The sequence below is a fragment of the Rhizophagus irregularis genome, chromosome 13, assembly GCF_026210795.1.
Source record: "Rhizophagus irregularis chromosome 13, complete sequence".
NCBI lineage: Eukaryota > Fungi > Glomeromycota > Glomeromycetes > Glomerales > Glomeraceae > Rhizophagus > Rhizophagus irregularis.
Window position 1 is genome coordinate 1,866,970 of NC_089441.1, and position 17,532 is coordinate 1,884,501.

Here is a 17,532-nt window from a genome sequence, read left to right on the forward strand (position 1 = left end):
TAATATACTGTAGAATAATACATATACCGTATCCTTTATTTACAATATTTTTGTGAACCGTATACAAAATACTGATATACAGTAGAAATGATATACGTTATAGACGTATGAATTTAATATACCGTATCACACAGTATATTTACCGTATACTTTATTGTATTTTTTACTAAGCATATTTTGCGAACAGTATACATTATACTGATATGCCGTATGTAAAAATGCAAACTGTATCAAAAATACGTATATACAGTATAAAAACCGTATACATATTTTTTATAGGGCTACCTCACTACTTTATGTTGGCTACATGGAGGTAATATAAAACCTTATTTGTTTTTAATTTTAAAAAATACGAATAAAAAAATTTATGAAATTATAAATTCTATCTTTTCACTTCAAATCTTCTATATAGCGGAGATAATGAATGTTAATATGACAATTTATTAATTTTAAAAGTACGAATTTATTTTAAATCCATTAATGAATATTTTCGGAAATAAAACTGCATAAATTTACCTAATATTTATAAGTTTTTTTTAATGCATTGTAAAAAATTTATATTATTAAAATATATAGTACGAATTCATTGTAAATTTATTGTGCAACTTATTATCTATACAATATATTACTGAAATTGAATTATAATAATATAATAAAATACTCGTTATCGTTAATTTATTGATATATAGCAAAAATGTATGATAAAAAATTCTACATGTATTTAAATTTGAATAGTAAATAAATTGAATATAAAATATATCAATATATGATACAGTTGGGGAGATTCATAAACTTCGTAGCCACGCTCAATTAAGGCAATGTATTACTAGACCTACGCTAAAAATAACTTTAGCAAGGCTTTCTTTGTGAATTAAAAGAAATTTCATACACTTTGCCAGCTGGTGAGAAAGCTTATAAAGTAACCCATATTCTCATTTCCTAATAAAAGATTCACTAATAAAATATTTTAAATTTTAAAATCTTCTATAAATATTAAATATTTAACAAAAGGAGAAAAGTGCATGGTTTAAATAAATTGAAATACTTCAAGAAATCCCTAAAAAGAAAAAAAATAAATACTTTCCAAAATTCACTTTTTTGTTCATAATCACATGATATCAATTGAAATCAAGATTTGCATCAGTTCGCACCTCCAACTCGTACAAACGATTACGGAAAAATTATAGCCAAATATAATAAGAGTTCCAGAGAGATCTGAAGAATTAGTTGCGTTCAGCTACTCATTTTTATTACTTTGAACATAATCGCCTGGTTAAATTAAAAAACACTAAATAAAAAATTGCAACAATATTACAATTTTAGATAAAAAATATTTACTTGCTGCTTCTTTTTCATTAGGCATAGTAGTTTCTTGTACTTTTCATAATCTTGCCATTTTAAATAAATAGTTATAATTGTTTAAAAATGTTCAAAAATTTCTTATAAAATTGAAGGTATTGTAGACACGAAATTTGAAATAAATATTTTCGCTACTAATTTTATTATTGCGTATGGTAAGAAACAAAGTTTATCAAGTTATATAAGGGGAAGTTTAAATGTCTATATATATAAGCTTAATATTTAAAAGTCTATTTATTTAAGCTTAATATAAGAAAAAGTCTAAATATCTATTTAGATGAATAATTTAAGCTTTAATATACAGTATATTTCAATAAATAAACTTTATATATATATGTTGATAAATATACTTTCATATCGAAAATGAAAATATTGTCCAAATAAACTTTTATATCGAAAAAAAATGAAAATATTATCAAAGAGCTTTCTCCGATATTTTAAATTTTTTTTAAATTTTTTTACATGAATTAAAAAAAAGCCTTTTTTTATTTTTTTTTATAACTGTAACGCATTTTTTTATTTAGGATAGAATCCAATATCGAAATACCTAGAAATGTTCATGCAACACGAAATGTCTCTATAACAGAGTTCAATCTATCTTAATACAAATAACCAAACAAAAATTTAAATAAAAACAAGTTTAACAAACCCTATACCTATCCTATCCACTAAATACTAGCTATCACTATTAACAGAACAATTACACAAGGACTAACGTCTACAAGAAACACTGACTAATCTAAAGAAAGCTATCAACAATCCTAGCGCTAAGCCTGACCTTTTCCCACGTCCAATCTCCATGCCAAATCAAAAAAATAACGAAACCCATCAAAGAAACCTTTTACCCATTTGATTCTCGAACTTGCAAAGCATGAGACTTGAGAATAAAGTTCCTTTCAGCACTCAGCCTTAACCAAGCACATAACTCAAAATCCTGTTCTTCTACCTTTGGCTTGGTGGTCAGTCCCTCAAAGAAAACCATTTCCTTTTCTTTCATTAACTCGCTCTTCCAATTTCTTACAAAAACAAAAAATTAGTCAAAATCCTCAAGAAAATCACTAAGCATAAGTGGCTAAAGCTAACTAATAAACTTTAAATACAAAACCTGCTTAATTTCAGTTTAACGAAAACGTATTCGAAGAATGATCAAAAATTCTCCACTTGACTACAATAATCTGCAACCAAAAAAAAAACTTTTCAAGTTTGTTTACCTATTGAACGAAGTAGCTTATTCGCTATCGGAGTCGTTTCGACTACCTTGAACTGTCAACGCGTTTTTTGTTTTCGTTCACTTTTTCGAGTTCTGATTCCGTAGCTTTATCTTTACCTTTAGTTTGTGTTTCTTCTTTGCCACTGATCTTGTTGATTCTTTCGCTAAAGTCATTATTTAATTGGTTAAATTTTTCGACTACATTTTTGCTCGGCACCGTTAATACAAGTGATATTGTTGGACTCGCTAACGCGTCTTCAAATTGTTCATCCTACGAGAGAAGGAAAAAATGTGCCATGTAAAATTTTCTGAATAAATAATAACTGTATACGTATTGAATTATCATTTCGATATCCTAATTATATAAAATTTATCCATCGAACTGAATGATATCATGATTAGCAATTAAAGAACGATGAATATTGAGATAAATACATTTTAATATATGATATAAATATTGTTTGCGATTTTTTTTAAAATATTGATCACTAATTTTTTTATTATAATATTATAAAGGAGGCAAAAAACTGAAAATGGGAAAGCTTATTGTATATTCTTTTATTTCCTCTTTTGTTTTAGCTGAAATACACTAGGTTAAAGATGTGTCATGAAAAAAAAATATTTACATTAAAAGATTATTACATCGATTGAGTTGATCATGTAATATAGTATAAAAAATCAATGTATGCAAAATTATAAACAATCCGCTTCATTTTCAAATTGTACTGAAAAATGTGAAAGTGAAATTTAAGCGATCTATATTAATTCGTTTATTCTTACGTATATTACAAAGTTATACAAAAGCAAAAAATTTATTAACAATATTTTGAAATCCTGCCATTATAATGATTATAAAAGTACTACGGCCCTACCACGAAGGGACTTCGTAAGAAGCGCACTATGCTCCTCCCATTAAAATTACGCATACCCTATGAAAAAAGATCATCCAATTTTTGTGCAATATTTGTTCAAGTCCGTGCGGAAATCATACAATTATTGCAGTTTTTTGGATAAAAATGGCCATGTCGATTTTATAGTGTATTGAAAATGTGCGATCTTTGTACAATTGAAAATAAACTTAAATTAAGTATACAGAAAACGTTCAACTTTTGTGCAATAAAAGTTTAGGATATAAAAATTGTGCGATTATTGTACAATATTTGAAAATATACGAAATATACGTTTATTTTAGTACAATCGTTACAATTGTACGATGGGAGATCATTTTACTTTAATTGTGAATTGTGAATGTATTTAAAAAGTAATATATATGACTGTTTACCTACAATGTATTTATTTTAAATTAACTTATAATTTATAATAATATTAGCGATCAAGTTATTTTATTATAACAGAACCGCGTTTCTATAATATACATTTAATATCATTTAACCCATTTAACCGTAATTCAACCATATTATAATCGTGTATCAAGTTTTTATATTATAGTAAAACCGAAAATATCTGCAAACATCACAATAATCGCTTCATCACGATCACCTTTTCCGTCTCTATAATTACTTTTTCGATCACTTCCTTTACTACAATTACTTCCTCCTCCACCACAATAACCGCCGCCGCCACCATATACACATACCATCTGCAACTACCATCACGCTCACGTTATTTCCTTATCCACCTTCGTCACATTCTAAATTTACTTAATTTTTTTACCTTTCCTTAATAATCTTTTATAATAAATATATTAATATAATTAATTAAATAAAAAAAATTTAATTAAATAAAAAAATTTTTTATGCAATATGAAACTTATTTTATTGATTTTATTGATTTTATTATATACTGTATTACTAAGCAAGTTTTATTATAAAAAAAATTCTTAAATAAAATAATAAATAGAAAAATACTTAGAAATTCATTATTATTCCAATTTTTAATAAAAGATCTAGAAAATTAAACTTCGTCGTTGATATAAACTTCGTATAAACTTATCATACATAACTTGGTACTGTTTTAATATCGCTGAATGATACATGATACCTATACCTTGTATACCTTAGTAATATCTCATTATTTTCGTTTCCTTTAGCTGTTATTTTATTCTATAAAGTTTACCAGTTTATAAAGTAACGCGCCTTTTGGATTGCTGTTACCTCTCATGTACATACTATTTACTAACTAATAGAAACGAGTTTTACATCAAGTATCGTCATTATTCATGTTTAGATCTAAAACGATTAGAGATTCTTAGTATTAACGCATTTAATTATTGGTATTAATGAATATTAACGCATTTTATTATCACTACTATTCCTACCGATCATTATATAAATGTAATGTAAATTTTTTCATGTTTACTTTTTTTACGAATTGCGAATTAATAATATTAATAAATAAAAAATATTAAAAATAAATAAAAAATATTAAAAATAATATATATGAAAATAAATATATAATTTTATAAAAAAATTTTTTTTTATTATATTGGTTCGACCCCAATCGAACGTTTTTTAAAAAAAATTAATCCGACTCGGACAAAAAAAAAATAGTAATCAAAAATTAATTCGACCCCAATCGATCGGACAAAAAAAAATAGTAATCGAACATTTTTTAAAAGATTAATATCCGACCCCAATCGGAAAAAGAAAAATATTCGACCCCAATCAAATATTTTAATTAATCTTTTATTATCCGACCCCAATCGGAAAAATGTTCGAGAACATAACATGATTCAGAAAATAATTTTTAATCTAACTTAAAAAATTAAAAAGATTAGAAAAAAGTTAAAAAATTAAAAAATTTAGAGCCAAGGCTCTCTTATTTTAACATTATTACAACTCATAACCATATGATCGTCCGCCCAGCAATTAACGCAACGGCCTTTGTACTCTTTCGGTATTTGAGTACAAGCGAAGATGTAATGATTATCATTACAATAATAGCAAACAGCTCCTATTTTTATTAATTTAAAAATTTTATTATTAAATAATTTATAAAATTTACTTTTACATTAAATTAATAAATTTTATTACCCGTTGATTCAAAACATTCGCGCTGTCGGCGCTGCATACGCTGCTGGCATTGCTGCTGCCGTTGCCATTGCTGCTGCTGCTGTTGCTGTTACTGCTGTTGCTGTTGCTGTTGCTGCTGTTGCTGCTGTTGCTGTTGCTGTTGCTGTTGCTGCTGTTGCTGCTGCTGCTGCTGTAAAGGCCAGTATGATGGAATTGATGACTGGTGATATGTTGTTGTTGTTGCTGCTGCTATTGTTGTTGTTGCAATAGCTGCTGTTGTTGCAGTTGATGCAGCAGTAGTTGTTAATGCGGTTGGTATTGGTGGTGTTGTTGATGCGGTTGTTGATGCGGTTGTTAATGCGGTTGTTGATGTAGTTGTTAATGCGGTTGGTATTGGTGGTGTTGTTGATGCGGTTGTTGATGCGGTTGTTGATATGGTTGTTGATGTGGTTGGTAGTGTTGGTGCAGCTAGTATTAGTGCACTTGTTGTTGTTGGTGCGGTTGGTGTTGGTGTTGTTGTTACTGCTGTGGTCGTTGCTGCTATTGTTACTGCTCTTGCCGCAGCTATAATAATATAATAGAAGTTGTTTTAAAGTTAAATATATATATATATAAAAAAACAAATTTTATTAATTTTATTACCAATTCCGAACGAGGATACTCCGAACAAAGGTACTCCGAACAAGGGTACTCCGAACGAGGGTGCTCCAAACGAAGGCAAAGGTACTCCGAACGAGGGTGCTCCAAACGAAGGCACTCTGAACGAGGGTGCTCCAAACGAAGGTACTCCGAACGAACTAAACGTAGAAGTTCTCCCACTTCTAAATACTGGTGGTCTATTTATTACAAGTCGTCAAAAAATGTATTTTAAGATTATAAGATTATAATTAAAGATTTTTCTTTTATTTATTTATTTATTTATCTATTTTTTTACTTTATTTATTTCTTTTATTAATTATTTTACTTACTGCAAGTTATTAATAAGCGCGTTAAGCGTCGTTTTATGAATAGAGTTAGTTCCTTCTTTAAACTCCTGCATTGTTGTTTGGTGAGCAAATAGAATATTATTATTATTATTATTATTATTATTATTATTATTATTATTATTATTATTATTATTATTATTATTATTATTATTGGTATTCATTTTTTAGAATTAGAAGCGAGGTGAGAGATACGAAGAAGGTGAGAGACGCGAGAAAGGTGAGAGACTTGAAATAAAATCCATTTTATTTTATTTTTTTTTTATAAGGAGGTAAAAAAAAATTAAAAATCATGGAATTAGGGGAATTTTTTTTTTTAGTAAAAAATCATGGAAAAAAATTTTTTTTTGTACGGAAAAAATTTTAAAATCATGGTAAATTTCTAAATTAGGGAATATTCCATTATATAGATAATCTAAGATTGAGAGTATTATAAATTTAACCATATAAATAAAATAATGGGCTAACTGCAGAATACAAAAATACACAAAACGTTATTAAAATATCACATGCAATTTTGCATATCATATAAGAAATCCATAATACAATTGTGAAATAATAGTACTATATAATAGCCATTTAATATATATATAGCAATAGCCATTTAAAAAATCAATGGCGCAAAAAATAATTAACCAAAGCATTTTGTTACATTCTGTTCTGTTTAGTATTGGTAGGCTAGTGGTCACTTGTACATTTAGTTTTAGTTGTGAAGTATTACATTTTGTAAGAACTAAAATCGTTGAATTGTCTAGCCACGTTTTCTAAAAACTGCTTCTTTGTGTGGGTTCGCGAGGTAAATTCATATTTTGTAATCACATACCATTCGAATGTCTTTGATATTAAGGCCGCTGTTGAGTATTAGGTCATCATTTTGTAATCACATACCATTCGAAATGAGGCACCTGTTGACTGTTAATAAAGTATTAGTGATTAAATTCTTTTTGTCAATTGATAAAAAAAAAGGTTCAAATTTGTGTAATTTTTTTATAAGAGATGGTTATGATTTAATCATCTAACTGTTGATCAATCTCACGATAATAGTATAGTGTCTTACATCAAAGTGTTTAGTAATGTTGCGAGTGAGTCATGGGTGAGTCGCGGGTGAGTCGCGGGTGTTCAGTATATTATAAGTATTATATTATCGCGGGTGAGTCGCGGGTAAAATCGCAGAATTATACATAAACATCGAGTAATTCAATTTGATCAATCAGAGTAGTAATTCATTACATCATTAATAAGTAATATTATTATTAATTAGACTTTTATTTATTGATATTTATTACATCATTAACAAGTAAGTATTATTTAATTTATGAAAAAAAAAATTAAATCAAATTCATTCGTTTTCCTCATTTCCTCATTTTTTTTTAAAAAAAATTCAATTTTAATTATTTTTTTTCAAAAAAAATTTCAATTTCAATTTTTTTTTTTCAAAAAAAATTTTAATTTTAATTGTTTAAAAATGTGGACCGATGACGAAGTTAGAATGTTGATTGACGAAAGAAAAGAAGGTAACGATCATTACCACTCCCTCGGTGGGGGAGTTGTAAGAGAGCGTGGTGGACCTCAACCGCTGCAAAAATCAACCAGAGATACCGAACTACTTATACAGGGCGCCAGGCTTCTGAAAAATTCCATGGCATCGTAAAGGATTGCTGTGTAAATATTCAATATTATACAAATACTATACTATCATTATCTCTTCAAATATAAGCTAATTTACATAATCTTTCTAGTTAATGGAATTATCTTTAAGTGAGGACCCGAGAGGAAAACAAACAAGAAACGGAGAAAGATATCATGTAGAGTTCAGAAGTGGGTTTTGGAAAAAACCAAGTAAATATTTAATTTTGAATCTGTAAAATTTTTAATTTCTTTTACTAAATAGTATTGATTTCTAAATAATATTTTTAGAATTACAACGGCAACGGTCACAACGGTCATAAAAGTTACAAAGACAACAACAGGATCCTGATCAGGATCATAAGTTACGAAGTCAACAACAACAACAGCAACAGCATCAGCAGAATTCTGATCATCCTGATCAGGATCAAAAGTTACGAAGTCTAGAGGATCAGAAAGTGGTCCAAATATTTGATGAATTATTATGAAGTCAACAGCAACAGCAGGATCAGCAAGTGGTCCAAGTATTTGATGATGAATTAGAAAGAGAGGATTCTAGCCAGGCTAGCCAGTCTAGCCTGGCTATTTGGGAAATTGACGATGATTAATAATTCATTTTAATAGTATTAATTAATAAATCATTTTAATAAAAAAAATATTCATATTATTATAATTATTGCTATAGTATTAACGTGATTTTTATTATAAAGGCTAAATATCAAATTGACTCTCTGCCTAATTGTTGTATCTATAAACAATTTTATTTATAAACGTTATATTATAATACATTGCAATACGTCTGTGATAAATAAATATGTCTGTTATTAATAATGATGTCCATTCTATAGGTAAGATGGAATCAACCAGCCAGAGAATATAATATATAATGGGTATTTGGAATTGTCGCAAACGTTTATTTCTAATTTTATTAGATTGAAATTAAGGGATTTTATATAAAACGCGTAATAAAAATTTACAATACAAAAGAACTTTAAAGTACAATGTAAAAGAACTAATAAGAATTTATTTACTAAACTCACTATTTAAGAAAATCCGAAATAAGAATTTATTTACTAAACTCACTATTTAAGAAAATCCGACATGCACATCGCACATCTTTCGATGTAAATCCGTTTACATCGAAATACTCAATTTACCATTTGACTAAATAGACAATTTTTAATTAAATTATTATTCCCATTCTTCCATACATTCCTTATCAATAATATATGTTTTACGTCCCAATTTCATAAAACCTACACATCTATTGATTGCAGTAACATCAATAAATTGTGTAGAACCATCACCTACAAAGGAAGTTGTACCTAATGAATCTTCATTAACTTCATTTGTCCATGTTACGTTCGCTAGCATTATTTTCTGATCCATATACCCGTATAAAAAATAATAATTAACCTGGGCGTAAAATGATTTAGTTACGAATTCTGGGATTGCACTTGGTAAGTGAGCCCATTTGTCAATTTCTAAACGGGTCTAAAATGAAAATTATTAAATAAAACTTACAAAATTAATTTACAAAATTAATAAATGATTATATTGCATTAAATACTAACCAAAACAGTGTAATTAATTCGTGCCCAGTCTTTATTTCTACGTATCCATTCTGACCCAATTACTCGACCATCGGAAGTTATTAAACGACCAAATTTTGTTCCGTTGGTTTCAAAATCCTAAAAAATGTAAAAAATGTAAATATTAGTCAATATTTAATTTTAAAATTGAAAATAAAATAACATAAAATAAAATAATACATACATTTAATCGCATTTCTGATGCACGATCATCTATTACACATAAATGATCTTTTATTTTTTTAACTTCTTGGAATGTAAGAGTATATGGTTTAGAAGGCCATTGAAATTCTTCTTCATAATTCTCATTTGTATAAACCAAGTGCTCTTTATATTTTTTATCAGATATAGGAGGAAAGATCTGGTCATAAAATTTTCTAAAATAACACAAATTATTAAATAATTCTAACAAATATACATTGTTTGTTAGATTTTTATATGGATGGAGGCGTGATTTTGCTAGCGGTTGTAACATTCCACAAGTACGTTCCATAGGAAACTGCCATGTTGACCAACATGGTCCAGTATCCTGAATACTATCAGCAACATGTAAAATATAATGAAAGCATACTTTCATTACACTTAGTCGGGCAGCCAAAAACTGATAATAATAACTAAAAATAATATTATTTTAATAAAAGAACAATAATTCAATAAATAAAATAAATGTTGTAATATATATACCGTTCATAATGTTGATAAAATAGCAATAATAATTTCCTTATTTCTTCTTGATCATGTAAAGATAATACTCGTTTTTGACAAAGCTGAACAGCTTTAACAAAAAAGGACCAACCTTTAAGATAATTTGCCGGCAAACGATCTTTTAATAAAGGTAAAGAATATAAGGTTATCCATGAAGCCCACTCCTCTGCTTTGTAACCATTATGGTGATGTAAGATATTTTGTGGTGGTCGACCAAAATCAGTTGGAATGGATTTTCTTACGGTTTCCATTTCAATCCCAATCTCAGTCCATTGTTTGTTGTTAATTACATATGGCTGATCATTAAGAATAGAATCTTTAAAAAAACAACCCATCCAATGTTTTAACATATATAATGCGATGTTTTCATAAAACAAATGCATAATATCTATTGGAAAACATGTAAAAAATTGAGTTGTTTCTATTTCTAATAAAACACTACGTCCTGTAACACCTATTTCAAAATAATAATTATTAATTTTATAGTAAAAAAAATTATGTTGCAATAGATTTATTATTTACCTAAATCAGAAATTAATGTATCGCGTGTTCTTGATGGCGGTATTGTCGTTATTTGTTCAATTCTTATCATATAATCTCTATGAGTTCTTTTTGGTAAATCTGATGGATTATAAGTTTTATATGTTTCAATTGATGGTGGTGGTGTTGTAGGATAATATACATGATTATTATATATCCCACGAAGATCACAGTAACGACATGCCATGTATGAATTATGTCCAGTTAAGCAAGCAAGTTTTGATAATCCGGGAGTATCTCCAGACCAGGAAAGTACCGTAACTTTTAAGAGGAAATTCTCATTCGTAGCACCATCATAGCATTCAACACCATCTACAAATTTACAAATTTACAATTATTTTTAATATATTTTTTTTTTATCATTAAGTTTTATCATAATGTATGTAATTAAAATTACCATTTAATAAGCATAATTCTTCAACTATTGGTTTCATAAAAGAATTAAAATTTTTTGGAGCTTTAGGACCCGGGATTAGAGGTAGGCTCCGAATCTGGTCAATCCGGTCATCCTAGGATCAATCCGTCTAATAGGCGGATTCGGATTGATCAGATGAATCCGTCAAATAGACCGGATGGATGACCGGATATCCGATCAATCCTATACGGGATCGACAAAAAAATTTCCTTTTTAGGAATTTTTATGTTACACGACCGGAAACTAAATTTAGAAAAACTGGTTTTTTGTGGAACGGGTATCGCCAAATATGGAAACGATCGACATACCCGTGAGTCACGTGACAACAATTAAATACCTTAATCATAAATTCCGGCTGAAATTAATGATCGGCGAAAAATGTCCTTTTTAGGATTCTTGTGAAACCCAAAATTTCATTTTTGCTGGGAAACAAAATTGCCTTTTTTGGATTTGTGTAACGTTACTCATACCTAAAAAGGATAATTCCATGCCGATTACTTAATTCCGGCCGGAATTATAATCAATCCGGTCAATCCGCGGATAATCCGATGATCCGATTTTTTTAATCCGGATTGATCCGTCACGTGATCATCCGGATGACGGATTGACCAGATTCATCCGGAGCGCACCTCTACCCGGGATGATTGAAGTAATAAGTAAATTTTCTTTTTTTACACGTTGATGGGGTGGCAAATTAGCATTAATAAATAAAACTATCCAACAATCATCACATTTTTGTTTGAATAGTTGATAACCATCAACAGAACCTAAAAGTGCAATATCACGATCGTCTTGAAAATATCCCTCTTGGGATAGATATTTATATTGTGAGCCGTCAAATACATCGCCAATAGCACCATTATCTTCTCTGGTAATATATTCAGAACGATAACGTAATTGTTTTGCGCGTGTTGGATCTTGATATTGAATTTTAAATCGATTCTGAATTGAAAAATATGCTACTTGTGCTCTTGGTCGTCCTCCTTCTTGATAACATTCAGCTTTACAATAGGTACATTTATTTAATGTTTTCAAATTACCAGTAAAAGCACAGCATGAATTTATGCACATATCAACCCAAATTGGTTTAATAGGAACTATATTTTTAAGTGTTTTTATTAGTGTATATTGACTTGTAAAATTACCACTAGCTGCAGTAACAATTTCTTTAAAGGCTGCATCAGTAATATTTCGTCAAGTTTTTACTTCAAGAAGACGTAAACCTCTAGCAACTTCATCATTAATACTATTAATATTAGACCCTACAATATTAGACCCTACAAATAATATGTATTTGCATTAATAATAAATAATTTTAAATAAATAAATAAATATTGCGTATATTACCTTCTGTTAAATTAATACCGTCATCAGATGATTCATTATCGCTACTATATAGTCCTTTTTGTAATACTTCAAATGTATTATTATCATCAAAAGAATCATATAAACTTTCATAAGATTCAGATTCAGTTGCAGTTGATGATTCTGTTTTTTCATCAGAATTGTCACGATTGTCATGGTGTTCTTGATTGTCATCATAGCAATCATCATCAATTACCATGAGAACGGGAGTAGGAGATCTTGAAGATCTATTATCAAATTCATTCCTCCTATCATCATTACAATTAAAATATAATATAAAACATTTAATAATCATTATTAGTTAACGAATAACAGAAATATTCTCCTTAATACTTACTGTTTATATTCTACATCATTATCATCATGATTATTATCGTCGTAGTCGTTATTATTATCATCATTATCGCCATCATTATCGTGGTCATCATCGTAATCGTTATCGTCATCGTGGTCTTTGTCGTGGTCGTTATTATTATCATCATTATCGTTATCATTATTATCGTCGTCATGATCGTTATTATTATTATTATTATCATCATTATCGCTATCGTCATCGTCGCTATCATCATCGTTGTCGCTAAAATTATAATTCTTTTTTGCATTTTTAATATGTCTCCATTTGGTAGTAGGATGCACATATTTACCAATATTATCTGATCCTTTTTTTTTACATTTGGAACATATACATAATACTTTATTATTCGACATTTTTTTTCCAATACTTTTTTTTCACAATTTATAAAAAATAAACACTTTTTTTTTACACTATACAAGATTTATAAAAATTAAAAACTAAAATACTTTTTTTTTTTTCACACTGCATAAAATTTATGTTTCAGATTTTATAAGCTAAAAAATTTTGATTTATCTTTATTCGGAATAATTTGTACACAAATATTCCTGTCGTTTTAAGATGGCTGTGTAATTTAAAAATAGATGAAAACTCCCTTTTTTGTACTTCGAATATTGTATTAAAAAAAAGATTTTTTTTTTTTTAAGAACAATTGATAATGTTTCTGCCTATTTTTTTTTTTAAAAAAAAGCATTATACATATCTCTTTACATACATCTTTACACCAGTGTTACACACCCATTTATTTCGTTGCGATTAACGATGGATTAATCATCTTAAAAAAAATTATCCTCGTTCGAGGATCTAACACTTAATCTACAGTAATACTATCACTATTTTTTTGTCGTCAAAAAAAATATATTTTTACGTCAACAATTATTCATCAAATTAAATAACTATTATTTTAAATAAGTATTACATTCCTGTAAAAATATGATCCGTATTTTATCTTTCCATGTTTTTTTTTATGAATGTATCATTTTAATAGAATTAATAATAGCTTTAAATCATGGAAATTTTCATCTCGATATCCGTGAATGTATCATTTTCACAGAATTTTTACGGAAGACACGGAAGACACGGAGAAATAATGGAAAAATTCGGATAAAAATTTTTTATAGGGGTTAAAATCTTATGATAAAATGGCTGTGTAATTTTAAAATAGATATGAAAACCTCCTTTGTATTCCTTTTTTGTACTTCGAATGCTGTCATTTTTTAAAAAAAAGATTGTTCTTTTTTTTTTAAAAAAAAAAGATCACTTTAAGAAACTTTGGTCTTCGGTTGAAGTCTTATGATGAAAAACCCCTTTTTGTATTCCTTTTTTGTATACAATATTACTGTCAAATATTGTCACTTTTATATTCCTTTTTTGTATACAATATTGCTGTCAAATATTGTCAATTTTTTTTAAAAAATCTTAAGAAAATCGATAATGTTTCTACTTTTTTTTTTTAAAAAAAAAAAAAAAAAAAAAAATAGGAAACAACTTCCCAAAAAATATTAATACTAAATCTAGTGGGAAATCTTCATATTTTTATTAAGTCACGCACGATTATAATAATTTGTTATAATAATTTGTATCGTTTATTCATTTTATTATTCTTTATTTAAAAAACTCTACTGTAACTGTTGAAATAGCTAATTTATAAAAACCCTTTTATATTCCTTTTTTGTACACAATATTGCTATCAATTTTTTTTAGAAAAAAAATTTGATCGTTGTATTTTTCTTTTTTAAGAAATGTCGATGATGTTTCTGCCTTTTTTTTTAAAAAAAAATTATTCATTTATCTTTCCTTTTTAGGAAAAATCGCTAATGTTTCTACCTTTTTTTTTAAAAAAAAAACCTTGTCAAGTTAATATAAATTCAGAGAAATTTAATTCATTCTTTTTTTCTTCATTTTCTTCGTTCTATCTGAATTTCTCTTCATTACATTTGGATTTTTTTGTTATGGCTACTAACAAAAAATTAAATAAAATAACCGTTCTTAATCAATCAAAAAAATCGTCAGATCTTCCTGTTCAACAAAATGTAAGTTAATTTTAGCATTTATATTGCAGTTTGATCTCTTTTTAACATTAAGTTTTAATTATAAATATAGAGAATTCTAGAAAAAGTGGTGGATGAAACTGTATCAATTTCCAAACCAACCGGTGCTTACATTAATATTGGTCATCGGGCTGGATGTGGGTCTCGCTACCGCTCCACCCACCTCGGCCTCACGGCCTCGCAGTACCTATATCCCCCCTACGGGGGATCAGGAATCCCCTATATCTGTCACCATCTGTCATTAACATCAGTCATATAACAATATACTAAAAAAGGATAAAATAAGGGAAAATAAAGGAAAATACGATAGAATCAGAGGGGTATGACAGATATGACGGATATGACAGATGTTTCAAAAAAATCGGGAGAGGGGTATCCCCAGAAAAAAGTTTTGATTTTACCCCCCAGATCTGTCATTCTGTCATAGTTCTGTCATATAATCAGGATTCCGTCTAATAATCTGTTGGAAGCAGTGAGATAGCAAACCAGATAAGTTAGCAGGTAAGCCCCTAGAAGGTCTATAAAGCCAGTAAGACCAACCCCGTCCCACCCCCGTCAGAAAAAATAAGTAATTGAACAATGGGTATACCATAAGTAACCTATAAGGACAGATAACATGTATACCCCGCACGCAGTATCAGTAATCCCCGAACTTGTAAGCCATATCCTGGAACACATTCCAAGTAGCAATTTTGGGCCACATCTTTTAGAAGTCAGCCCAATCTGGAGAGCTGAAGCTGAACGAGTACTCTGGAAGCGGCATAAAGAAGCCGAGGAGGCATACGACAGGGCCGTAGAAAAGAAGGAAAAAGCAAACGATGCTCTTGGCCAATCATTGGAGGAGGAGGGTACCCTCCGTGAACTTGAATGGAAGGCGTATCAAAAGGCTTGTAAAGAGTTAACGGACACTAGAAAAAAGCTAACTATAGTAAAAGGAGCTCTTGAGCGGTTTGGATTTCAGATATATGTAGTTTGAAAAAGGGGAAGGGAAGATTTAGAGCAGTCGTAAAGGTTCGTGGTTTATAGTTTTTTTTTACCCCTAGAAGATAACCAGATATAACCGGAGGACCGCAGAATCGCAGGACCATAGGATTACAGGAGGGTAAATTGGTAGGAGTGCAGATCTTTGGAAAAATATTCGGCAATTGAAGATTAGGTAACTATAAATTAGTACTCGATTTGATAGAACAAAAAATGACTGCCCAAACTAGCACTCAAGCTCAAGTTATCCCCAAGTTCGGTGAACAGAAGAAGGCTTTTAGTATTGATGAGCTTAAACGGCTCATTAACGCTGCAAAGAATATGAGGGATCTCAATCAAGCTAAAGGTTATCTTTGCAGTTACTTTATCCCCTGCTCCAACCCACATGGAGTCTTCATGTGGCGATCAGAAATCAAAAACCTCGAGCACATCCCTGATAAAAATATTAATAAACTTATCCGTCCAATTACCAAAGTCTTTTACACACAATCTGAACAGGGTCCTTACTCCTTCACAAAAGGTTGAATTTAATATCAACAAATGGTTTATGATCGAATATAGTACTGTATGTGTAGCTACTTGTGACCCTCAAAAATCCCGTATCTTTAAACTAGGTGGCCAACTTTATCTCAATATCTTTCCAGGATTCCTCCATATCCTGCGTCCGATATCCACTTTTGAATCTACAACCCACCTTGCGGTTAAATTTATCTTCTTCCACATTCAGGATATCTGGTGTTCAGGCGATTGGAATCTTACTGAGTATATCATAAAGTGGTTGGCCGGTGTGGCAGCTAGAAGGAAAATGTATTCGATTCTCTACCTGAAATCTGGACAGGGTTGGGGTAAGAGTATTATAACAGATTTCATTCAACGTAGTGTTTTAGGTACTCAACTTGTTTATAAGACCAGCGATCTTCAAACGATTCTTGGAAGTTTCAATGGGCAATTACAGGGTAAGGTTCTTCTCCTCCTCGAGGAAATGCCTACAGAAAAAAGCCAGTGGAATAATCTGTATCGATCGTTGAAGGATAAGGTAACAGGCGATATAATGGAAATCCATGAAAAATACAAGACGCCAACACATTACAAAAACTTTATATCCACCATTGTACTCACTAATGAAAATGCTCTCAGAGTGGAGAATGACGATAGGCGCACAGTGTTCTTGGATGTGTCACCATCCCGCAAGGGAGACCTCAACTACTTTAAGAAACTCAGTGACGCTATGAAATACCCAGGCGCCAGTGAGGCATTCTATGCTTACTTGAGAGCCATTGCAGACGCTTACCCAGACTTCAATGGGAATCCACCACCTATGACAACATCTAAGCAGGATCACATCATATCGACTCTTCCACCCCTATTTCAATTCATAAAG

The 17,532-nt window shown here is 29.5% G+C and overlaps 4 protein-coding genes across 4 annotated transcripts; 2 read left to right on the forward strand and 2 right to left on the reverse strand.

Moving 5' to 3' along the window:
• Positions 1–2,200: 2,200 nt before the first annotated feature.
• On the reverse strand, positions 2,201–2,915 carry OCT59_004989 (uncharacterized protein; the record flags this gene model as incomplete). Its single annotated transcript, XM_066138082.1, has 3 exons — positions 2,201–2,375; positions 2,617–2,840; positions 2,901–2,915. 3 exons carry the CDS (start codon positions 2,913–2,915, stop codon positions 2,201–2,203), a joined length of 414 nt encoding a protein of 137 aa, XP_065997265.1.
• Positions 2,916–5,650: 2,735 nt separating this feature from the next.
• OCT59_004990 (uncharacterized protein) lies at positions 5,651–6,688 on the reverse strand (the record flags this gene model as incomplete). The annotated part of the gene is made up of 3 exons (XM_066138083.1): positions 5,651–6,105; positions 6,184–6,377; positions 6,510–6,688. The coding sequence occupies 3 exons, from the start codon at positions 6,686–6,688 to the stop codon at positions 5,651–5,653; spliced, it is 828 nt and encodes a 275-aa protein (XP_065997266.1).
• Positions 6,689–7,989: 1,301 nt separating this feature from the next.
• Positions 7,990–8,638, forward strand: OCT59_004991 (uncharacterized protein; the record flags this gene model as incomplete). The annotated part of the gene is made up of 3 exons (XM_066138084.1): positions 7,990–8,073; positions 8,264–8,385; positions 8,485–8,638. 3 exons carry the CDS (start codon positions 7,990–7,992, stop codon positions 8,636–8,638), a joined length of 360 nt encoding a protein of 119 aa, XP_065997267.1.
• A 7,148-nt stretch (positions 8,639–15,786) lies between these two features.
• Positions 15,787–16,146, forward strand: OCT59_004992 (uncharacterized protein; the record flags this gene model as incomplete). The annotated part of the gene is made up of 1 exon (XM_066138085.1): positions 15,787–16,146. One exon carries the CDS (start codon positions 15,787–15,789, stop codon positions 16,144–16,146), a length of 360 nt encoding a protein of 119 aa, XP_065997268.1.
• Between the last annotated feature and the right edge of the window lie 1,386 nt (positions 16,147–17,532).